The following is a 24,392-nucleotide window of genomic DNA, read 5'->3' on the forward strand; positions in this document are numbered from 1 at the left end:
TGCTGTTCAGCGAGTTTTAGCGAATTCTGAGGCAAAACTTTAGCGTTGCATTTAGCTGCCGTGGAAAACATGAGAGGTCATAGGTCACCGTCAGCGCAGGAACCCAAATCCGCCCGAAAACAGACGACAAGGTGAGAAATTTTACCCCGTTTCTGCCGTAATTCAGTAATTGTAATCATATAAGCCACCGCTTTAGTTCAGCAAAAACATATTTGTGGGATCTAGACCACAGGAGCGGTTTTCCAGACGTTAGAATGTCTGATTTCTAAGCGCTAAAGTGACGATATACGGTACGGAAATATGAGAGTTTTCAAACGTGTGTTGTTACATGTGGGTTAGGGTGGGGACTGTGGTACTCAGACGAGCTTCTATACTTTGGTACAGAAATTACTACGTCTGTTTTAAACAGTGTAAATGGTTCAGTGTAAGAAGAAGTTACGGTAAGGTTTGCTGTGGTGAATTTGTAGGTGTGTGTTTGTGTTGTGGTGTGCATTTGTCAGTGTAAAGCTGAAGGGTAGAGGGGGTGTGGCATGGATGTGGACCGTTCCATTATGTATAAAATTCGCGGTTCCGACTACACATGTGCAGTGTCAACGGTGAAGGCCACTGAGAAGTAAACAAACCCGTTTGGGCATTGTTATGCAAATGTAGACAAATTGTTTACAAGTCAGGGGCCTTCGCCTTTGACACTGCACATGCGTAGTCGGAACTGCGAATGGGCTTATGATAATACTGTATCTGTGAAATGTGTTGTACAGCTGGTGTGACCAAACCCCTACCTAAGTTTCTCACCATCTTATGATTAATGAACACCAATAACATCAAATGATTGACCTGTCACACTTAGCATTTAAGACCTTAACACATTGAAGTCCAAGTGATCTTCAAAACTATCCATGGAATACAAACCAGTAACAATACACAGCTTGTTCCATGTGACTGTGAACTAGCTATAGGATACAGATTTTTGGTTTATTTCTTTGTCCGACATAATCATAAATGGGAAAACACATAGCACAGCAGTTTTGTACAGTAAGTACTGCGTAAGACAGGACTAGGTTTTGAACCACTCACACCAGGAAGGACCCCTACTTGTATCCATAAGTGTGGTGGGTTCTTTAACGTGCCTGACGTGTGGCTCTCCTTCAAGTCAAACATGGGGCCTCAAGATCACAATACTTCAAACACGTTTTAGGCTACAAGTTAGGTAAGAGAAAGCTGGCTGTGGAATCTACACTTGTACTGGTGCGCACATGTAGCTAACAGAGTCAATAATGAGCCCTCCCCTGGTGTGTTTTCCATAACAGAGCTTCTCTGCTGAGGTCGTGACCGGCTGACCCTGCCGCCATGTCGGGGAAACGCCCTTCAGACGACCTTGACCCTGACTACCAGGACGTCGTCCAGCCCAACAAGCGGCTCAGGTCCATGCAGCAGGATGGTGAGTTGTCATGGTCTCACTCTGCTGTTTTTTTTGTAACATTGGGGCTGTAGTTATCACATGTGTTTTTCCAATCAGGAATCAATGCTGATGGAGATTGTTAGGTCTCACACTGCAGTTTTTCCTGTGACATTAATTTTGTAGGTCTCACATGTGTGTTTCTCCCCTCAGCCAAGGACGCGAAGGTGCATAAGATCATAAGGTCTCACTCCGAAGTTTTTCCCGTGGCATTGGTGTTGTAGTCTCACATGTGTGTTTGTCATTTTAGCCAAGGACGCGACGGTGCGTAAGATCGTGACGATCATCAAGGACCAGTTCTCGCAGGAGATCCGGAACAAGGAGAGGGAGATCGAGGTCATCGACGAGGTAACGACCTTTCACCTTTGACATGAGAAATATTGTAACTTTATCATGGTTGTTTGTAGGTAACACTGCGTAGGCCTATAATCCTGTTGGCATTCTGAATAATTCTTGAAGACAACAGTCGTGTTGGACTTGGGAGAGTTGGGGTACAGCTGGGAGGAAGCGAGACACAGACACTGGACAGGAGCTCGAGGGAGTGGGAAGCTGTAGTGCATCGGCACCAGTGGAACTTGCAGGGCTACCTTAGTCTGCTTGCATAGTGATCCTGTTGGCATTTGGAATGGATGAAATGAAGTAGGATAAAGTGCTATCATGGAGGAATCTCTCTGGATTGGTTCGAGCGGGAGCTCTAACTAATTAAGTAAGTAAGTAAGAAATGAAGTGAAAATCGTTTGTTTATTTGTTTTTGTTGTTATTTTCAACCATATCCACCAGGTGCGAGGCATGCTGGACAAAAGTGAAAGTTGTTTATTTGTTTATGTCTCCCCAGCGAATCCACCAGGCGCGAGGCATGCTGGACCGTCTCCGAGCCTGCATCATCGCCAGTTACTACGGAGGAGTCGGGCAGAAACCCAGCGAGGTGAGACAAAAGACAACGGATGCTGTCTGAAACGTCTAACTGTTTTAAACTATTGATATTGTGAATGAGTAACTGTCAGTTCGCATTCTGTAATTCTTGTTTCTTTCACTGTAACTTTATGTTCACTGTTTTCACGGTCACGTCTGTAGTGTGAACTTATCATTACCGTGAAAATACCTGTTGTAAGCAGTGTTCTCGCCAGCCTGAAATTTTTACCCGTCCTTTCAATCTTGCTTGAGGGAAGAACATATCGAGCGCCGAAGGCGCGAGGCGTCGCGCCGGAGGCGTGACCATCCTAGGGGGGTCCGGGGGTATTCTCCCCCGGAAAATTTTGGAATCTAGACCCTCTGAAACGCTATTTCCTGCATTTTGAGGGGCAAATTTCCTGGTAGAATAAGCATAGTTTAATGACATCTCTTTCGGTGAAAAATTACACAAGGGTTTCAGGCTTAATTTTGGGGGGAGGCGTGCCGTCATCGCGGTAACATCGAATGTTCACAAACAAGCTACATTTCTATGTTGTATACAATCGGCAAAGAAAAGAAAATCAAGCACAACAAAACTTTATTACGTATCTACGTCCTACAAAAAATACACACAGAATAAGTCGGCAAAAACAAAATTTTTCAACACTTGTCCCGTATGCTCCCTGTAATGTCCTTGTGTAATCATTGAACATAATGAGGAATTTGACACCCTACTTTGAGAAAGAACGCCATAAAGACGTCCATTTTCCCCCCCATGTTTTCCACGGTTAATTTCTCCGGTAACTGCACTGAATGTCTTCAAAAGTTGTCGATTCAAGTCTTCCAACAGCCGCTTCGTCGTGCGATCCTTGCGATCCCCGCCATTCCCCTAACATCTCGCAAATTCACGCTTAGCTGAAATCACGCGAGTAGCGAGACTCGCATGTCATTGGTCGGTTTTTCTTGACGCGACGGAGACAAGCACTGTGATTGGTGAAATAGAATATCTGACGCCTGTTTACCATTTCTTACGGGAAGAAAGCACATGCAACTCAGCCGCCGCGGCTTGAAACTTTAATAAAGTTTTACAGATTACAGAAAGCCTGATAGCTATACGAATATTTCTGAATTTTTAGGCTTCCTTGATAACAATAACTGACCGTGAACCGAGAGCGACAAAACAGAAATAAACGTCAGCCCGATGCGACCAGCCAAAACTGTGGGGAGGGCGGCGCATGACGCCGAGTTTTCGGCGGCCACCAAATATCCACCACGGCGCTCTTTGTGTGTGGCTGGGGTTGTCGCCGGCGGGCATTAGAAATGATCTAGATCGCCATCGTCGCGAACTTCCGGTGATTCTCTGGAGTTTTTACAAAATTCTAAACTCTGTCTAAATATTTTTACATACCGATTTTTGTCCATTAAAAATGACGGGTTGGGCAAAAATTTTGTCCGTCATGAGCGACAAAAACCCGTCAAATGACGGGAGGACGGGCGCTGGCGAGAACACTGGTTGTAAGTATTATGATTCCTTCACACATCTCTAAATCACTTGCCGCCACCGTGAAGTTAAAGTTCAGTAAAAATGTCTATTTTCCTTACACCGTGAAATTTTGCTCTGATGAAGATAAAGTGAAGTGCTGTATCTTATTACCTACATGTCTAACCTTCATCAATGTACATTTATTCTAAACTTGCTGATTTTGTTTCTGTCCAGCCTCCTGACCCGAACACTGCCAACCACCCTGCCATCAAGAAGCTGACTGATAGGCCCAAGGCTGCTGCATCGACCAATCAGAATGAGGAATCTGAAAGCTCCAACCAATCAGCAGAGGCCTCTCAGGAGGAGCTGCCGGAGGAAAGCGATGCCGGGCTGCCCAGTCTGGAGGAGATCTGTGATTCTGTCGATAAGGTAAAAAAGTTTCTGCAAATATTCGGTGAAAAATGATTTCTGTAAAAATCAGATTAGTAACAGCATATCAAGATGAGAAGAAATCTAACCAAAATAGCAACTTTTCCTCGAGCACCCCCCAGTTTAATTCCAGAGATCCAGTTTAATTCCAGATGCAGAGTGACCTCCCATACATGTATCTCCGCAACCTTACACCCAGATGGGCTAATATTGTAAGACAAAAGTCACGTACTAGGTACGTTGATGAAGGTTAGACATCCAGGTAATAAGATACACAATTGTTAATCTTGAGTTTTGAAAAAGATAAAAGTATCTTCTCCTTGTGGTCTGTGATTGGGATACTGTCTTGATGTTTGACCTTTTGCAAATCACTTGAGTGACTTTTCTTTGAACTTATTTCTGTCCCCACAGGCTGACCCCGCCCCTGCCCCGCCCACCCAGGACTCGACCAATGACAGCGGGTTTGACTTTGCGGAGGTTCTGGGGAGGAAGAGCGGAGGGCCGAGTCGGTTCTGCGTCAAGAAACGCATCATCGTGGGAAACGTCTCCAAGTAAGTCGCCTGGGGCAGAGATGTCTGGAAGGAAGGATAGCTAATCTTGTTCATGGGTTTATTGTGATTCAACATCTAAATGAAAGTGTTGATCTTATTTCTTACAAAGTGTGATTTATCTATCTACTTGTCTATCTTGAATTGTGCGGGAAATTCCTCTAGCCAGCTTTGACCAGTTTCCAAGGGACCCCCATGTCAGGGAAACAGAATGCAAACTTTTGAGAGAAAGTCTGAAATTTTATGATCTGTAACAGTTCTTGACGCCTTTTGTGCTGTATTTCATTAACTTTGAAACATACGGTATGTCAGATGAAGCTTGATCTTTTCAGAAACAAATATTAGGAGCCGAATTCTAACTAGAATTGTTTTGATTGATTTGATTGAGTGGTTTACTGATTGATTGATTGATTGGTGTTTTGTCCAGGTACATAACGGCAGACAAGCGAGAAGAGAACGACCAGTCGACCCACAAGTGGATGGTTTACGTTCGCGGCCCGAGAGAGGTCAGGGGTCATAGTTCATGTTCGTGTCATAGTTCGTGTTGAAAGCTACATATAGAGGTCAGAGTAAGGGGCAGGTTGATATAATATGGTAATTTATGATTTTATTTTTGAGTCCACAGCAGCGTGGCTGTGCTATCAGTGGAATAAATATTATAGTGTGTAGAGGTCTTTGTGTGTTCGACTGATGCTTTGGAAAGGACCTGGTTACACAGACAATGTCATCATCCACAATATTGTACATTCTAGTTTTAGTATTGGTCTAAATGACTTTTGGTACCAAAGCATGCTCAGATTTTCTGTCTTTAGAAAGTTTCTGTGTTGTGTTGATTTGCAGGCGCCCAGAATCGACCACTTTGTGAAGAAGGTGTGGTTCTACCTGCACCCCAGCTACCGGCCCAACGACCTGGTGGAGATCAGGTAAAACACCCCTGCTGAACAATGGGATCTTCCTTGTTTTGTCTTAGTTCGACCACTCCTGCTTGAACTCAGGACCAAACCACTTCAAAACGACCACTAAGTTGTTGCAGTTGTTATAACTTATATATACTGTGCCAAATAGAGAACACATTATAGAATACTAGTATCAAGTAATGTCAAAACAAGCAGAAAACGTTCAATCACTTGCATGAAAATACTCCTCTTTAAGTTTAACAATGAAGACTGTATTTATTAATTTATTTCGGTTTTATCTAGCCAGGGTGGCCCATCTCAGTGTAGTAAAACACTGCATTACCAGACTATTCTGCTTGAACAGATAGTACATCTAAACTATGTGAACCATTTTAGAGGCAATCGTGGCATACATGTATGTGTGGTAGACACAAAAGAAATAATAATGAAACTGAAGCCAAAACCGAGTTGCTTTCAGTGTGTCAACTGTTCATTTGTGCTGTGACTGCCACAATATATGTCGGCTAATGCTACCCTTCCTCATCTCACTGCCCCCCTCCCACACAAACATCTCACTGTCCCTTCCTGTTCCAGCGAGCCCCCCTTCCACCTGACGCGGCGCGGCTGGGGGGAGTTTCCCGTCCGCGTGCAGCTGCACTTCGTCGACCCCCGGCACAAGAAGGTCGACATCATCCACCAGCTCAAGGTCAGTCAGGGGGAACAAGGACAAACTGTAATGGGAGACCAACAGTGCCTATAAACTTTGGTAGGAGACCAGCAGGGCCTATAAACTTTGGTACACTACTAAAAATGATTTGTCTTGTTTTTTCTAGTTTTCTTGTTTTTACTTAATTCGTGGACAAATTTTCTTGAATGAAGAACTTCCTTGAAAATGATAAGAATAAATAAGAAAAGCACAACAGACCATTCCAAGAATCTTGTCTTGTAAATTCTCACAACAAGAAACATTTTCTTATTTTTCTTAAATAAAGAAATAATTTCTATAAAGGATTTTCTCTCATAAGAATTTTCTAGAAATTAAAGTTAAAAGTTCTTGTTTTTCTTGAATGGAGAATCTATTTCTTGCCATGTATAAGAAAATACAAGAATTTTTCTCTCCCCTATCTTCTTTTTCTGGTAGTAAGAAAAAACAAGAATTCAAAATTATGAAAACAAGTAACAACTAGAATTTTGTTCTTGAGTGGTCTTGATTTTTGTATCAAGAAACCTTAAGAAAGAAATTCTTGTTTTTCTTGGGATGTTTAAGAAAATAGAAGAATTTTCTTCTTGCCTTTCTTGAGGTATCCTGCTTAGAAAAACGAGAATTTTTAAGATATTTAAACTAGAAGACAAAGCTCGAGTCATAACTAGAATAATAATCTTGAATGTTATTGATTTTTGTATCCAGAAACTTTGAGAAAGAAATTCTTGTTTTTCTTGGGATGTTTAAGAAAATAGAAGAATTTTCTTCTTGCCTTTCTTGAGGTATCCTGCTTAGAAAATCAAGAATTTTCAAGATATTTAAACTTGAAGACAAAGTTCGAGTCATAACTAGAATTATATTCTTGAATTTTCTTATTTTTCATATCAAGAAACTTTGAGCAAGGCAATTCTTGTTTTTCTTGATAATAATACTTGAAGAAATACAAGAAATACTTTGAAATTCTTATTTTAACTCGTATAATATAATGGTTGTTTCCTGGCTAAGATGAGGCTATTGCAAGAAAAAGAAGCCAAGTTAAATTTTCTTTAAAAATCTTGATTGTTCTAGCAAATATCTGCATAAAATTTTGACCAATGGCAACACTTGCCATGTGATCTTTTCCTAACTCCTGATTGGTGGAATCGAATCCCACTGGCAGTTGACAGTAGGGCCAAAGCTGTGAGAAGTTCATGCCTTCAAGTGCTGTTCACTTCTAGTTCTATTTGTATTAATTGAAGACTCAAGTCAGTTTCAAAGTCAAAACCCAGGTACAAGAGAACATATACAAGATGGGGATCATGGTCTGAGGCTGCAGCAGATGCCAAATTTTGCACGGAAAGACTGGATAGCAGTATGGAAAAGGTAAGTGCCCCCCTCCCCACCCGACTATATGAAAATCAGTTCAACTTTATTTATCATATGAAAAAAACTAAGTTAAAGGGCCCCTGGATGGTTTAATCATCAAAAGCATCAAGCATTAGAGATAATGATAAGTAAAGCCTCTTTGGGTCCAACTCAAAACATCTTTTTGGCCGAAGAATTAATAGATTTTAATCAAAAAGCGATCCGCACACATAGGAAGATTACATTCCACCGCTGAGGGGTGGACTATTTTAATTGTATTGTTTCTGGAAACATATATAAGGATAGGTTAAAGAATGATAAAACATATGATTTGCTTTGTGAAGAAATCATTTCAATTGGAACTTTCAGTTCTAGAAGCTGGAAGTTAGTTAGCTCAACTCAAAAAGTAAAAATTAATGACATAGTCTTCATTTTTTCCCCCAGATGTTGGAAGATCATTTGAATGCCAATGGGAATGCCAAGTCAACAGAAATGGGCTTCAACAAGTTGAAGGGTTTGGTTTCCGTAGTCGAAGATCATCATCCAAGTCAGATGAGGCTGCTCTATACCACCTTCCAAGACGATAAAGGATTATATATTATGAAATATATCATATGTAATAAATCATATAGCATGTTAATTACATAGCAGTTTGTAATCTTTATGTTCTTTCAGTTTCAGAATGCTTTGTATCAAAATTAGTTTTGGTATTTGTACAACAATACATGTATTGTATAATTATATATTATTATTATACCTATTATTTTTGAAAAAATACACTGTAAAGCTTTGCCAATGTCATTTTTTTACCATAGTCCACAATTTACAGAAATATTAAGCCATCAACATGTCATTTTAACTGTAACTCTTGGAGTGAGATTCTTCTTGTAAGAACATCAGTCTTATAATTATATTATAAGAGTAAGAAAACATTTCTAGGTAGCAAGAATTGTGTTCTTGAAGTAAGAAAAGTATTCTTGTTGTAAGAAGATTAATCTTAGAAGTCAGCTAACATTTCTTGACAGCAAGAATTGTGCTCTTGGTGTAAGAAAAGTATTCTTGGTGTAAGAATATTAATCTTAAAAGTAACAAAAAAATTCTTGGCAGCAAGAATTGTGCTCTTGATTTAAGAAAAGTATTCTTATTGTAAGAAGATTAATCTTAGAAGTAAGAAAAAAATTCTTGGCAGCAAGAATTGTGCTCTTGGTATAAGAAAAGTATTCTTGTTGTAAGAAGATTAATCTTAGAAGTAAGCAAACATTTCTTGACAGCAAGAATTGTGCTCTTGATGTAAGAAAAGTATCCTTGGTATAAGAATATTAATCTTAGAAGTAAGAAAAAAATTCTTGGCAGCAAGAATTGTGCTCTTGATATAAGAAAAGTATTCTTGTTGTAAGAAGATTAATCTTAGAAGTAAGCAAACATTTCTTGACAGCAAGAATTCTGCTCTTGATGTAAGAAAAATATTCTTGGTGTAAGAATATTAATCTTAGAAGTAAGCAAACATTTCTTTGTAGCAAAAATTGTGCTCTTGATGTAAGAATATTAATCTTAGAAGTAAGAAAACATTTCTTGGCAATAAACAATCTTTGCTCTTGATGTAAGAAAAGTGTGCTTATTTTAAGAAGATCAATCTTAGAAGTAAGAAAGCATTTTCTAGGCAGCAAGAATCATGTTCTTGAGGTGAGAAAAATATTCTTTGTTTAAGAAGATCAGCTCTAGAAGTAAGAAAGTATTTCTAGGCGATAACAATTTTTGCCCCTGAAGCGAGAAAAGGATTCTTGATGTAAGAAGATAAATCTTGATGTAAGAAAACATTTCTCAGCAATAAGCATGTTTGGTCTTGAAGTGAGGAAAATATTCTTAGTGTAAGAACCTACATCTTGAAAATAAGAAAAAGCAGTTCTAGGTCTTGAGAAGAGAAATGCATTCTTGTTATAAGAACATAAAGCTTAAAGGGAAGAAAACCTTTCTTCGCAGTAAGAATTTTGGTCTTGAGATAAGAAAAAAAGTCTTGGTGTAAGAACCTAAATCTTAGAAATAAGAAAGTAGTTCTTGCTATCAAGAATTTTGGTCTTAAGAAGAGAAATGCATTCTTAGTATAAGAACCTCAGATCCAGGTGTCTGAATCAAGAATATACATAGAAGAAAAATCTTACTGCAAGAATTACTTTCCGGCAGTAACCAAGGTCATTTTTATAAGAAAGATTATCTTACTACAAGAAAAAGTTCAGTAAGTAAAAAATTGCTTAATTCGTGGACAAAACCTTTTTCTTGAATACAGAAAAATTTGCTTGCATGAAGTAATATTTTTCTGTATGGAAGAAAAAACTAGAATACAAGAAATTGTATTTTTGGCAGTGTAGGAGACCAGCAGTGCCAATAAACTTTGGTAAGAGACCAGCAGCATCTGTAAACTTTGGTAGGAGACCAGCAGCATCTGTAAACTTTGGTAGGAGACCAACAGCACCTATAAACTTTGTTTGGGGACCAACAGTGTGAGAAAACACTAGTGGGAGACCATGCTACTGTTAAGAAATGTTGACAAAATTCAGATTAGAAAAACAAAAGAAAAATGTTTTGCTGTATTGTACATGTATGTAACGCAATGTTTTTTATTTTATTTTTTATTTTATTTTTTTTTAAATTTCTTTTATTCATTTTCCATCCAACAACATAAACAACACAGTCAGTAATTCAGTAACATAAATAAGTGTCATATACAAATTGACGTCAGTAATAACTTGTCATATAGAAACAGTGTCATATAAAGCAAAACTTTCTCCGTCCAGTAACAAGTGTCATATACAAAAGAAAACTTTATCCATTCAATAACATAATTTCAATCAAAACATAGATAATATTGTCATTTGAAATACTGAAACACAACTGAAAATAACTTATTGTAAACATAAAGTCCCCCATTTCCCCCTGTGTTTTTCCAGTTTTCCCCTTCTTGCTGCAATCAAATATTCTGCTTGTTGAAAAAAGTTAACATATTTGGTAAAGGAGTTTAAACTTAAAATTTTGTTTAAAATTAGCCAGACATTTGCTTTAGTGATCCAGTATCATTGCTCTTTGATGAAGAGTTGAAACTGTGATGATGTTTCCCCTGTAAGTAGTATTTTTGTGTCTCCCCAGTTGGACCGAACCTACACTGGGCTGCAGACACTCGGAGCTGAGACGGTGAGACAAACACACTTACTCCGGATTCTTAGAACATAAACTAGAGGGCCTCAAGAGATGAACATTAAGTAATAGGAAGAAAAATGGCCATTCTGTTAATGTTTCTATTAAATTTTAAAAGGTTAAAAACCTGCTTTTTGACAAATCTTGCTCAGTGTCACTGATAAAAGGTAGTGGATGCTACCCGAAACGTCTGACCGTTTCCAAAGTCCATCCAGTTGCTTGACTACTGTTTTTTTTGGCATATCTTATTACCTGGATGCCTATCCTTCATCAATGTTTTTATCAAATTGGTTGAGGGAATTTTTTAGTGACTGTAACAGATATATAGAATACAACACGGGGTTGTATTTTATTAATGTCATACCTTGGTCATACCCACCCGAGAAAACACACATTTCAATGCGGAATGCACCAGAAGTTGAGGGAGTTTTGTGTCCTCGAACAAGAAACTGTAGCAACATTGATTCTAACCTCCGAATCCGGTATTCGAATTTCCGAAGGCGGCGCAATCGGCACGCTCGAAATGCATTCGAAATATTCCATGGAAGCCTGTGTGATAACACTCCCGAACCCTATGTGATCCGGATAGTTATCACACGGTCCGGAACACCCTTAAGGGAGCACACCCCAGTTTATTTGGGGTTTCAATTGGAGGCTGCGCACCCTCCAGTCTAGGTACCGTCTCTTCCAGGGAAGTATTCCGAAGTAAATCAACTGTGTATGGGATGAAAGCCTATCCCTTCCGCTACAGGACCAGCTGAGTTCTGTTTCTTCTACCTCTCTGATTTTGGTAAATCAGGAGACAAAAACATAATTTTCACGTCAAAAATGATGGTCAAATTTTGGCACTTTTGAGTACAGTCGAGCCAATTATAAAGAAAATTCTAGTACTTAGATTTCTTTAATCATCCATGGCGCGAGGCATGTCAGCATGACCCACAGAACGCAACAAAGGTCAATCCCGGGCCAAGGGACATTTCACCATCAACGCGGATGGATATCCGGAAGCAAGGCTCAGATCGAAACGAAATTTTCACCCAAAACACACCAATTCATACGCTTTTCAGCCATGCTAGTATCTAATATCAGTTCGAAGCACATTATGAGAAATCTAAACTCAAACCCAGCCCCTCGAAACCCTTTCGTCACTTTTTTGTCGGGCACTTCCGTGGACCCCGGTCTCGGAAGAACTGGGGTGTGCACCGTTATCACGCCCAGGTATGACATAATCAGATTACATCAGATATATACATCAGTGTTTCTCCCCCTCCCCAGATCGTGGATGTGGAGCTGGATCGTCACCTGTTTGACGAGACGGGAACTCCGCTCTTCCCCGACCTGTCTGTGCTGTCATCGGGACTGCAGGCCAAGCCAGCGGCTCCCTCTAGCAGCTCCGGCGCAGAACTGCAGCCTGACCTGTCCGTGCTGCTCTCAGGACTGCCTACCACGCTAGCTGCTCCCTCTAGCAGCTTCGGCGCAGAACTGCAGACTGCTAGCTCTCCAGTGAAACCTACCAGCACAACTACTCCCTCTAGCAGCTCAAGTACAGAACTGCAGGTCGGCAGTTCACCAGTGAAACCCAACAGTAGCACAGCAGCTCCCTCTAGCAGTACTGGTGCAGAACTGCAGGCCACTGGTTCTAAAGTCAAAGCCAGCACCAGTGTATCTAAGCCCTCTAGCAGTTCCCATTTGGAACTGCAGGCCACAGTGAAACCCAGCACCGGTGGAGCAGCGCCCTCTAGCAGCTGTAGTAGAGAAGTGCAGGCCACATCCTCCACTGCGAAAGCCAGCACCAGTACAACAGCGCCATCTGGCAGTTCTCGTGCAGAAGTGCAGGCTGGGAAAGAGAAGGCAGAAGAGGAACCGAAACCTGGACCTTCCCTTGTAAGGAGGTCGCCTCGAGCGAAGTTCAGGCAAGACACCAGGAAACTTTCTCTCTCAGCTGAAGAAAGTGGAGCCAAGAAACCTCGCAAGATCAGCGAGGGAGACAGCCAGGCCGAGGAAAAAGTGAAAGTTGAAGAAAAGAAAGACACAAGCCTTAAAGAAAAAGGAGATGGAAGACTCTTCGCTGGTGAGGGGTCTCAGCAGAAACCGGTCGTCGTGACAACAGCAATCCCATCATCCTCTGGCACAAACTTAGACGCTTTCAAACATAAACCTGTTACCATGGTAACTAGCACAACCGTGCCGATCCCTGCTGTCACTATAGCAACCAGCGCGAGTAGAGCTGTCTCCAAGAGCACGGGTTCGTCCAAGACGTCGCTGGGGGACCAAAAGGAGGGGCAGACCGTCATGTTCCCAGTGAAAGTGAAAGCGGAGCCGCTGTCCCCGCCGAGAGTCGCCCCGGCAACGGTACCATCGTCACGGGATCCGATAACGTTTTCCCGCACAGTCGACACAAAAGCGCTGGTCCTGCCCAGCCAGGCGAGGGCGGCGGTCAGCGCAGCAAAGGTGGTGAGACCTTCTTTTCTTTTTTCATCTTTCTTCTTATTGATTTTCAAAATAACGCCCCAAAAGGCTATCAATGGCACACATAGAGAACAAGAGTTCCACGACCTCATATCTCCATGAACAATTCTATTCATGCAAATGACTTACACATTTGCATGATATATGCTTGGTCATAAACACCTTTATTTAACTTACACATGTTGCAATATTGACATTCCTATAATTTTCCAATTAGACGAATTATGGTGTTTTTCCATTAATTATGCAAATTAGGAATTCATTTGCATAATTGGTATCTGTTGATGCTCCACTTTCCATAAACTACATACTAGTATGTTACATGTATTTGAGTCTGATAATGAAAAAGACTGCAAATATAGATTTTTCTCATTAGCTATGCAAATTAAGTCACAATTAGCATAATTTGCACTTCATCATGTATATCTCTATCTAAGCTACCTGCATACTAAGTATCATATTGATAGTCCTATAATTTTCCAATTAGATGAGATATGGTGTTGTGCATTAATCATGCAAATTATAATAAGGAATTTATTTGCATAATTGGTATCTGTTGATAATCCACTTTCCATAAACTACATAAATTACATGTATTTGAGTCTGATAATGGCAAACACTGCAAATATAGATTTTCCTCATTAGTTATGCAAATTAAGTTCTAATTAACATAATTTACACTTCATTATGTACATCTCTGTCTAAGCTACCTGTATACTAAATATCCTGGAAATCCATCGTTCCTTTGCTGAGTTATTCTCCTTAGAAGATTTTCAAGATAACGCCCCTGCAGTTCTAGAGCAAGCTGCTAGGGGGCCCAAACCCACACCACGTCTTTATTACACCACAAGCTATCTGCCACCAAAAAATAAAGACCATAGCATGTCCAGGTCAAGAGATACAAAAATGGAACTTCTGCTGCAGTACCAAGGTCACATACCAGGAGGCCCAAAATCGACCTTGAATTTCGGCTTCACAACACCTGCCCACATACCAAATATCATCGTAATCCATCAAGAGGTTCTTGAGTTATGCTGACTGGAGTGGTGCGGAAACACAAACAAACAGACAGACAGACACACAGACACACCCAAAACAATATCTCCATTTTTCATGGAGATAATAAATGACACACATACCCAACAACAAACCGATTTATAAAACCAGGTTAACAATAAATTGAATGTATGATCACAAAAAGTAATGAGAATTGCCCCACTTCCCAATGTGTCTCTGGATCTTACTTTTACTAAGTTTTAGCAATAATATATTCCTTAAGTACGAAGTTATTGACTTAGGCCACACCAATTTATTTTCTTGGTTAACGGACTTTTATTTTCAAAAAAAAAAAATTTTTAGAAAAAAAAAATTCATGAAAACATGTTTTCATGATTTTTTTTGTTCTAAATTTTTTTTTTTTGAAAATAAAAATCCGTTAACCAAGAAATGAAATTTGTGTGGCCTTATCAGGTTTTTTTTCTTATGTCTCTTATGTTGACAAAAGGCGATGAAACCGGGCACAGTTGCCGGGACAACCATGGTCGGCACGCCGCCACAGGGCATCGTTATCACCAAGATCGTCCCGACGACCTCCAAACCCGTCACCACCGTCCAGCAGACACTGACCTTGAAACCGCAGGGCCTCACCTCCAAGGGTGTAACCACGGCGACCCAGCAGAACATCACCATCATCAAGCAGGTATTGTAGCATTGTGTTATTTATGATAGAAATTTTGAGCATAGTAAATGTAAGTCTTAGTCATAAGTGAACGTCAAACATGTATGTTACATAGCACCCGATATCAGCAATGCTGCCTGGGCTGACCATTGTATTGCCTAATGTTGCAATTTTGACACATAAAAAAGATAAATAGATAAATGAATAAAGCAGGTGACGATGAATGGTTTATTCAGAATACCGGATTTACAAGCAAACAACAGACTCGTGGATAAATGTTTCATATTTTTTTTAAACCTGATGTTTGACAGATAAATTATGTAGATAGAAGACCAGCACAAAACTCCTGTTTGGCTTGTATTGCTATTTGGTATGTGGGTAGGTCTTGATAAGACCTGGAAATGATTAGATTTTGGGCCCTCTAGCGGCTTTTGTATATATTAAAATGGTCAATTGTCAGTTCGTCATATTGGTCAATAAAAAAATGGTGATGTAACTACTTTAACAAGAAATTGTTCTTATTCCGCAGGTAAAGCAGGAGACAGGGCTAAACGTTTCCATGGCAACGCAGCCGAACGTGGTCGTGAGCGCGGGAACTGGGCCCAAGGCGGTCCTGACCTCGCCGCAGAAGGGCGTCCCCATGGCGACGCAGAAGGGCACGATCCTCAAACTGTCGGGGCTGCCGGGTCAGAGTTCGGCCTCCGCGGTCGGCTCGGGAGGTCACATGATCGTGATGAGTTCGCAGCAGCCAATCAGCAGCCCCATCCAGGCTGTGCCGAGAGTCGTCACTTCCCCTCACCAGGGCAAGGCTCTTCTGCTCAGCGGCGTCACCCCCCAGGTGGCACAGATGCCTGTGAAGGTAGGAAATTTTGAATCTTGTTTTTTTTTTTTAATTTGTTGAAACATTGTTCTGTCTGTGTGTTTGTGTTTCTGGATTTGTTAGCATAACTTAAGAACCGGCGGATGGGTTGTAACGATATTTAGTATATGGTTAGGCATTGGGAAGGTCAAGGTCAATTTTGGTCACCCTGGTGTGTGACCTTAGTACTGCAGCAGAGCTTCTGGTTTTTGTATCTTGTGACCTGAACATGCTGATAGTATGGGCTTGTTGTGTTTTGTTTGTGCAGGTGGAGAAGATGGCGGAAGCAAAGGTTCCCGTGACTCCGACCAAGATCGGCAGCGCCTCGCCGACGGTCCCCCCCGGCACGCCCCCGCAGGTTCGGACCATCTCGGGCGCTGTGATTGGTGGGCTGAGTCCCGTGTCCAAGCCTCACGCGGGCGCCGCCGGGAATGTGGTCCAGGTTTGTATTTTTGATGATGTTTTATAGGACATACAGTAGATTGGAATAGATTTGATAACTCTTGAAATGAAAAGTTCTGACATTACATGATTTTGTCCTCTATCGGTCCTGTTACACCAGCTATGGCTATATCACCTCCCTGTGTGGGACCCTTTGCTGGGCTGAGAACAGATTACATCATGTGCAAAAGATACCAGATTGCAGTAAATGTCTCTCCCCCTGTCCAGGTGGGCCCGCAGTCCTTGGTTCAGCCCCAGGCCGTGCCCGGCGGCGCCCTGATGTCGCCCAACGTGATGAACCTCCCTCTGGTGAATGTGGCGCCGGGGGCGAAGGTCTTCCTCGCCGCCAAGTCCACCGACCCTGCCATGAAGGGGAAGGTCATCCTGATCCCGCAGACCGCCATCGTCAAGGGCATCCCCCTCCAGCAGGGTCATGGGTCGGGGGTCACCGTGCTGCAGGGGTCGCCAGTGGTCCCGGGGGTCAACATGCCAGGTCAGGTCGTGACCCCCCAGGGGGGGAACATCGTGCACGTGGTGCAGGGGGGCGGGTTAGCCACTCAGGGGGCCAGCCCGACCTCAGCACTGACCCCACAGGTCACAGGTCAGGGTGCACGGGGTGAGAGGTCATCGCCGGGCGTGGCGCAGACGGTGAAGGCGGGGTCGACCATCACCCTGCCGCTCCAGCCGGGGACGTCGTACATCCTGATGCAGCAGCAGCCCCCGGGGGGTGCCGCCGCCAGCGGGAACGGCCCCGGCTCTTCCCCCAGCCGCCCCTCCACCCTCATGGTGCAGCAGGTGCCTCAGGAGCAGCCCGGGAAGCCGCAGGTACGGACGGGCGTTTGCTTGTTTGCTTTACTCTCATTATCAATGGCTAACAGTAACACCAGGAGCACGCATCCAGAATCAGGGATCTCCCCAGAAATATAGAGCAGGATGGGGAGGGTGCCGGGCACAGGATACGTGTCGCGAGGGGGGAGGTCTGGAGGGGGCGCACAACTTACAAAAAGAGAGCGGATGTTGCCTTTTTCAGACATAATGGAAGTTATTTTCTGCAACTTCAGCTTTACACCTGAAATTTCTAGTTTTGAGCAAAATTACAGGCTTTGCTGGGTAAAAATTGGAAAAAAATCCCCCACCTTTGAAAATCAACAGGATGGAGCTGGGATTAGAACAGGATGGAGGAGTGCCACTGTTCCATTCTTTAGGGACATCCCTGAGAATGTAACGCACATAGGGTACTAGTATATGGCCAGCCATACAAAACCATCACACACATAGCTGCTGAGTCTCCATTGCTTAAGATACCTCTATGGACACATCTATATGAGTCCCAGTTATGGGGTCAATGAAAGAGCCTAATAGTTAACTGGAAGGTACTGTTTTGGGCCTGTTTGTGTTTTCACAGTCAGTGTTATAACTTACACATTTTGGTGTGTCCTGCTTGTCCTCAGGTGCAGGTTGTCCCCCAGCAGCAGACAGTGGCACAGTCCGGCGCCAAACCCATGCAGTCATTCCGGATCGTCCCATCGCCCCAGGCGGGGGGGCAGTCCCCCACAGCGGAGGCCGGCGCTAAAGCGGGGCCGAGCGTCGCCACGGCGGGCGGCCACACGTTCATCGCGCTCACGCCCCAGCAGCTCAGCCAGATCGGCAAGCCTGGTACTTTTATTAACCTTCTCCCAGCTACTTTTCTCTATTTAGTGGGTTCTTAAACATGCTTAAAGATTTTCTTTTCATTTTTTTTTCCAAACTTTATTTACATACATAATAATACATAAAGATACATGGAAACTCCTAACTAATTGTAGTGTTGATTGAAATTGCAATGATGGTTGTAAGTATTGTAATTGCTTATCTATTTCTTTGATGTTCTTAAGTCGGTTTCTAAAGAGGGTAAAATTTGGTTTGACATTTTGAACAAAACATATACTTAGCAATAAGAATGCAATGTGCAAGTGTGGTAACAGGGTGATAACCTTCAATTATACCATATATGATCATCTTAAAGGTTTTCATTTAGGACCAGGTCCTGTTTGGTGCAACGTTAAACATGGTTAAAGATGGGGCTCTCCTCAAGCTTTATGTCCTGTCCAAGATAAACTCCCTTGCCAGAGCTAGGTACTCATTTATTAAGTGAGGAAAAAGGTGTAAAGTTTCATTGCCAAAGCACAACAATGGGGCCCACCAGAGATTCCAACCTAGAACCTTTGGATTAAGATTATAATTATAAGTCAATTTTTTTCCTCATCCAATGCTTAAGATTTGAGTTCTTGTAATTGTTGGTTGTGTACGAAGAGTCCGTGAATGAATGAATGAATGAATGACTGACTTTGGAACTTACTACTAGTATTGAAACTATTCCCAGGCTCCCAGCAGATCGGTGCGGGGCAGACGCTGCTGGTTCCCGTGCAGAACGTGCAGATGGCGAGTTCCGGCGCGCAGGCGGCCCAGCTGGTAACCATGGCGACGTCCGGCGCAAACGCGGCACAGCTCGTAACCATGGCAACGTCGGGCGGGCAGGCGGCCCAGCTGGTCACCAAGTCCGCCAGCACGCCGACGGTCCTCACCCCCTCCCCCGCGCACAAGGGCGTGACCCCCCGGGAAACCCCCTCCACACCCTCCAAGGTCACCTCCAGCCTGCAGAAGAGCATCCTGCAGATGAAGCTTGGGCTGGGGTCACAGGTCACGGGGTCAAGGGTCACAGGAACATCACCCACCCCGACCTTTGACATTATTGAGCTGGTGGCAAGGAAAGTCTGGTGAGTTTGTGTTTCATAAAATGGTAAATATTGGGAAGCATTTTTGTGTTGCCCTGATACTATAGTGTTTGTGGGAGGAAATTCCAAATTCCATTGTTATTTCGCACTAAGTAGTTCTTATCAATGTAGGGGGTTTTGTGTACAACCTTATAATATTATGTATTTGTGCACAGTACTAGTATCAGTTATGATGCATATGGAGATATTTGACTTTGCGGACTTGTTTGAGATTCCACATTTTGTGCCAATGAAATCTAGTCTGTAAATTCCAGAGCTGTGTTGTGTTGCCATGGTATCATGCCCTAAGCTTTACCCACAATCCTCTGCAGCGTGTCGGGCATCCAGACGAAGGAACAGCTGATCGGTGCCGTGGTGCGGCACGTTCCACTCGTGGACCCAAACAGGGGTGAGCAGCTTCCCTAGAAACATTTAGCAAAAGTTCATCTTCTTAGAAGATTTTGGTATCTTGTTCTTGTTTTAAACAGTGCAGGCAATGTCCTAGGTGCTGAAAGGTAGGTTATGCTGAACCTCGGTCACGACCAGTGGAAGTATAGCTCTTCAGTGAGCTAAACTGGTCCAAGATCACTTTTTACTTTATTTTATTGTTCCCCAAGTGTTTGCCAGCACCCGTACTGCGCCCAGACACCACAGCAGTTCTTATAATGGTCCCTGAAGGGATCCTTGTGGAACACCTTCAGTTTTTAAGTTGTGTTTGTGTTTAACATGTCCTGTTCCCCCAGTGCTGAGCCAGCACCCATACTGTGCTCAGACCCCACAGCAGTTCTTATAGTGGACCCAGAACTGTTCCTTCTGGAACCCCTTATAATTTATATATTTCACAGTAGAGATTGGAATCCAGTAGAGTCCGGAACTCTACTAGTAGAGATTGGAATTCCAATCTCTACTAGTAGAGTTCCGGACTGTACTGGATTCCAATCTCTACTGTGACATATGTATAAGAAGTGTGTTTAACATGTCCTGCCCCCCCAGTGCTGAGTTAGCAGCAGTACTAAGCACAGACACGACAGCAGTTCTTGTAATGGGCCCAGAAATATTCCTTGAGGAACCCTCTTTTTGGTTCTAAACTGTGTTAGTGTTTAACAATGTTGTCCTTTTCCCCCAGTGCTCGTCAACATCTGTATTGCGCCTAAATACGACAGCTGTTCTTATAATGGTCCCAGAAGTGATCCTTGTGGAACCCCTTATGTTTAACATGTCCCTTTTCTCCAGTGCTGAGCCAGCATCCGTACTGCGCCCAAACACGACAGCAGTTCTTCGGCTGGAACATCGGGAAGCAGCGGGCGGCGGAGTGGCAGCGCGCCGTCGCCGTCAGGAAGGTCATCGAGAAGGTCAAATCCTCCACCAAAAAACTCACCCTGCCCACCCCCACAACTCGGGACATCATGGACTGGTCCAGGACCCATGGCTACACCCCTTCTGCTTACAGTAAGGAAAATTTCTTTACTTTCTGCTGTATTTATGAAGAAAAATGTGACCTTTAAAAAGAGAGAAGTGGATCAGGGGCAAGAGTCTTGTGCCAAGTTTCTTTCAAGACTGCAGATGATAAGGTCTTATGTGATATCTGATGTTGAAACCTATGTTCACTACAAGTCACAATGTATCTGTGTGTGTGGACATGTATGACTGCAGCTAAAGTTAGATAAATAAAACAAGGAAGCACAATTTTCAATGTAGATGGAAAACTTTACTTTAATGTTCATTTTAGAGCATTATTGTCTCTTGTATTAATAGATGCACTGAAGAAGGATGAGAACTACTGCAAGCTGTGATAGAAGCCGAGTTAGCTGTTCTAATATTTTTGTTGTTGTTGTTTAGGGTTAGGGTTTGTTGTTCTAACTAAGATCGTTGTTGTGTTTTTAGATGTGCTGAAGGAGGATGAGAACTACTGTGAGCTCTGTGGACAGAAGCTCCGGGCGAAACTGCGGACGGCTCACGAGGACTGCCTCAAGTTCTGGGCTGCAAACGGTGAGTCCTTCAGAATCACATCACGGTGTAGCAGCTTCAATAGTTTTATAGAATGTTATCTACTATGTGCAAGTCGATGCCATACTTTTACCTTATACAATTGTTGTGCAATAAAGTTATATCTTGTTCTTGGAAGACTTAATTCAATTTAGCATGATTTGAACCTTGTAAAATCTAATGTAACATTGTAAGGACCTGGAAAAATATGAGAGTTTAATCACAGATGATAACTTGTACTTAAGATAAATGTGTTTCTTCTTGCCAGGCCCCCCCTCCAGCTGCAGTGGTTCGGCCGACCTGTGTCAGATGTTAGAGGACAGCAAGCCTTACCAGCATTCCGATGACAATGACCTGGAAGTGGATGTCATCTCGCTGGGTCAGGAGACAAAGGTCAGGGGTTATGGTCAAAGGTCGCACCGTTGTTGTGTGGTGCAAGTAGTTGGATTTTCAGCCATGGTGACTTTGAAAATATCATAATGTCAATACTGACTGATGATAGACTACAAACCAACCAGTAACTTCTCAGTCGTACCACATATGAACTGACCAATCAGAAAGCTTCTTACAAATATGCCACATTTGAACTGACTAATGAGCACACTTCTCACAATCATACCACATTTGAACTGACCAATGAGCACCCTTGTTCCTGGCAGGTTTTGGTGAAGCAGGAGCCAATGGAAGAAGAGGACGACCACCCGCGGTATTTCCTGCCGATGACGCCGGCGGTCGAGTTTGTGCACGACACCGCGCAGAAGGTCAGAGTTCATGAATCTGCGCCACTTTCTTGTTATTTTCCTGTCGTGGTCCTACTGAAACTTTGGAAATACTGCAAATCCAAATGTTACTAATCAACTATTTTCGATCATGACAATTAAGTGGTTGACTAGTGACCGTTAAAGTAGCTTAAATAAGTAACCGTTAACCAAAAGGTACAGTTTTGTAGTTCCAAGAAGCAAGTGTTGAAGTATCAAATACATCAAGTCCCACTGACAGCCCAGCTGCCGAGCTTTAACTCTCTTTTCTTATTCTTCAGCTGGGAGTGAAGCTGGAACCTGTGGAGACGACTAAAGACATGTTCTCACCTGTCCTGGAGGAGATGGTTCTTAAGGTAAGACATGTTCTCACCTGTACTTAAAGAGATGGTTCTTAAGGTACATTTCCTAACTCTTAAGACTTCAGTGCTGTAAGATGTGAAAGAGGTCTCATCCTTTGTTGTGAAAATGGCAGATGGCAGGGTTGCTAAGCAACTTGTTTTGATTTTGAATCTAAGTCAAGGCTATGTCAATGCTTGTCTGGGAGTTAGGCCAAAGCCTTTGTCTATAGTAGTGATGTATTAAAAAGCAAATTCCCCAACCCCCCAACTCAAGAACCTTTAAATGGATTGTAATGATATTAGGTATGTAGGGAAGACAAAGGTCATGGTCGATTTTGGACCCCCTGGTATGTGACCTTGGTACTGCAGCAGAACTTCTGTTTTTGTATGTTTTGACCTGGACGTGCATGGTATGGTCTTGATTTTTGTTTGTTTTGGAGTAAGCTGGAGCTTTTATTCAGTAGGAAATAGATCTTTGGGAGCTGATTTCATCCACGTGTTCTTTTTTGTAACCTGATCTCTCCCCCCCCCCCAGGCGTCGCTGCTCTTCACCAATGACGTGCTCCGCGGGGCGCTGGCGAACGCGTACAAACAGAGCGGACTGAGCATGCTCAGGTAGGCTCGCTGAAATCAGTTTCCGTTCTGTACTTGAGTTGGGAAGTACAAGCTATATGATATGATTTGATATATAATTTTTTTATATACAACCAATTACTATTCTGTTAGTATTTTGTTAGTATTATTATTGTCTGATTTGTTATTGTTATTAGTTACTACTATAATTATATTATGAATTGTTAGATTTATGTTATTTTTGTTAATTTAAATGGGGGAAGACCTTGTATAAGCCACTATGGCTTTTTTTCTTCCCCCAGCACATGTTTTTGTTTTGTTCTATTATGTAAAATTGATTTTGATATGTGCGAATAAACCAAACCAAACCAAACCAAGCTACGGGTGATTGACTGATAGCTTTGACCAGGGCCTGCCACTACTCTGTCCTTAAAAGTTCCTCAATGTGCTCAAGTTGAGGGGAGACTTGCACTGACAGCTTAGTGGCCCTTCCTGACTTATGGGATCCACAATTAGCTGACAATATGAATGTAGCTATTGTTCCTGTGGTCCATGTAGGCCTTCCAGTCCAGTAGCATGCAGGTTCAGGTTCAGCCTCTACACACTGGTGCCTTAGGCCACACCAATTTCATTTCTTGGTTAACGGATTTTTATTTTCAAAAAAAAAAAGAAAATTTGGAAAAAAAAATCATGAAAAAAGAAGGCTGGCCCTGCCTTCTGTTTTCATGAATATTTTTTTTCTAACATTTTTTTTTTCAAAATAAAAATCCGTTAACCAAGAAAATAAATTGGTGTGGCCTTAGGGTGGGATTTGAACCCCCAACCTCTTGGTTCATAATCCGGAAGAAGTGTTAGAAAGCCTCCAACAATTATGCCTTGTTTTGTGGTGTTGCTCACTTTTACTTATTTATCAATTCTGTTTGGCGTTGTTATGTAATGTTGTTTTTTGTTTAGTTGTTGTTTATTTTTCTTTGCTGTTGTTGTTTACTGTTGTTATTTACTGCATTCCAGACACGCCCCTCCCATCATCCTGCCCAGCCACATCCACCAATCAGTGAGCTCCAACCCGTCATGTGACTTCCTCTCCAACACCCACATGGGCGTGGTCGCCATGGAGAAGGAAGAGCCAACCACATCGTGAGCTGGTAACCGTGGAGACGGTTACCATGGAGATGGCCACCGTGGAAACAGAACTACCTGGATATGTGGATAGAACACTGGATAGGACATCGGAGAAAAGTTTATATATATTATTATTGAATTTCTACAGTACAATGCATTTTCTTGGGAGTTTCCTTACCTTTGCGAGTTTTAGCTATCTGGATGGAGGATTCTTTGCTTTTCATACAATTGTACGGTATGACAGTAAATGTCATAGTCATACAATGTAGTTCCAACTGCCAACTTTACAGGGTGCAGTAATGTCTTTCACTGCTAGGTGGAGCACCTAGTTTAGCTTGTAAAGTGTCCAAAAAATACATTTCCTCTTTACAACAAAACTTCTCTGGCCTGAAAGCTTAAGCAAGGAGAAAGCGAGTTGTCTCAACCATGCTGCTTCTTCTTATGGTAACATCTTATCAGAGCTCCTTATTTGC

At 42.4% G+C, this 24,392-nt stretch overlaps 1 protein-coding gene and 1 long non-coding RNA gene across 2 annotated transcripts; both read left to right on the plus strand.

The window, feature by feature from the left end:
- The first annotated feature begins 37 nt into the window (after positions 1 to 37).
- On the plus strand, positions 38 to 24,021 carry LOC136421539 (YEATS domain-containing protein 2-like). Its single transcript, XM_066408867.1, has 24 exons — positions 38 to 131; positions 1,308 to 1,438; positions 1,707 to 1,804; positions 2,292 to 2,381; positions 4,973 to 5,004; positions 5,235 to 5,313; positions 5,648 to 5,730; positions 6,298 to 6,409; positions 10,892 to 10,936; positions 12,215 to 13,393; positions 14,913 to 15,107; positions 15,616 to 15,945; positions 16,214 to 16,387; positions 16,615 to 17,211; positions 17,838 to 18,042; positions 18,749 to 19,142; positions 19,472 to 19,548; positions 20,373 to 20,588; positions 21,024 to 21,128; positions 21,394 to 21,518; positions 21,785 to 21,886; positions 22,165 to 22,239; positions 22,760 to 22,839; positions 23,809 to 24,021. The coding sequence occupies exons 2-24, from the start codon at positions 1,348 to 1,350 to the stop codon at positions 23,936 to 23,938; spliced, it is 4,614 nt and encodes a 1,537-aa protein (XP_066264964.1). The 5' UTR covers positions 38 to 131; positions 1,308 to 1,347; the 3' UTR covers positions 23,939 to 24,021.
- On the plus strand, positions 6,501 to 9,556 carry LOC136421817 (uncharacterized). Its single transcript, XR_010753515.1, has 2 exons — positions 6,501 to 7,768; positions 8,195 to 9,556. It is a non-coding gene; the product is annotated as an uncharacterized lncRNA (long non-coding RNA).
- Positions 24,022 to 24,392: the final 371 nt, after the last annotated feature.

The sequence above is a fragment of the Branchiostoma lanceolatum genome, chromosome 16, assembly GCF_035083965.1.
Source record: "Branchiostoma lanceolatum isolate klBraLanc5 chromosome 16, klBraLanc5.hap2, whole genome shotgun sequence".
In the NCBI taxonomy this organism is placed as follows: domain Eukaryota; kingdom Metazoa; phylum Chordata; class Leptocardii; order Amphioxiformes; family Branchiostomatidae; genus Branchiostoma; species Branchiostoma lanceolatum.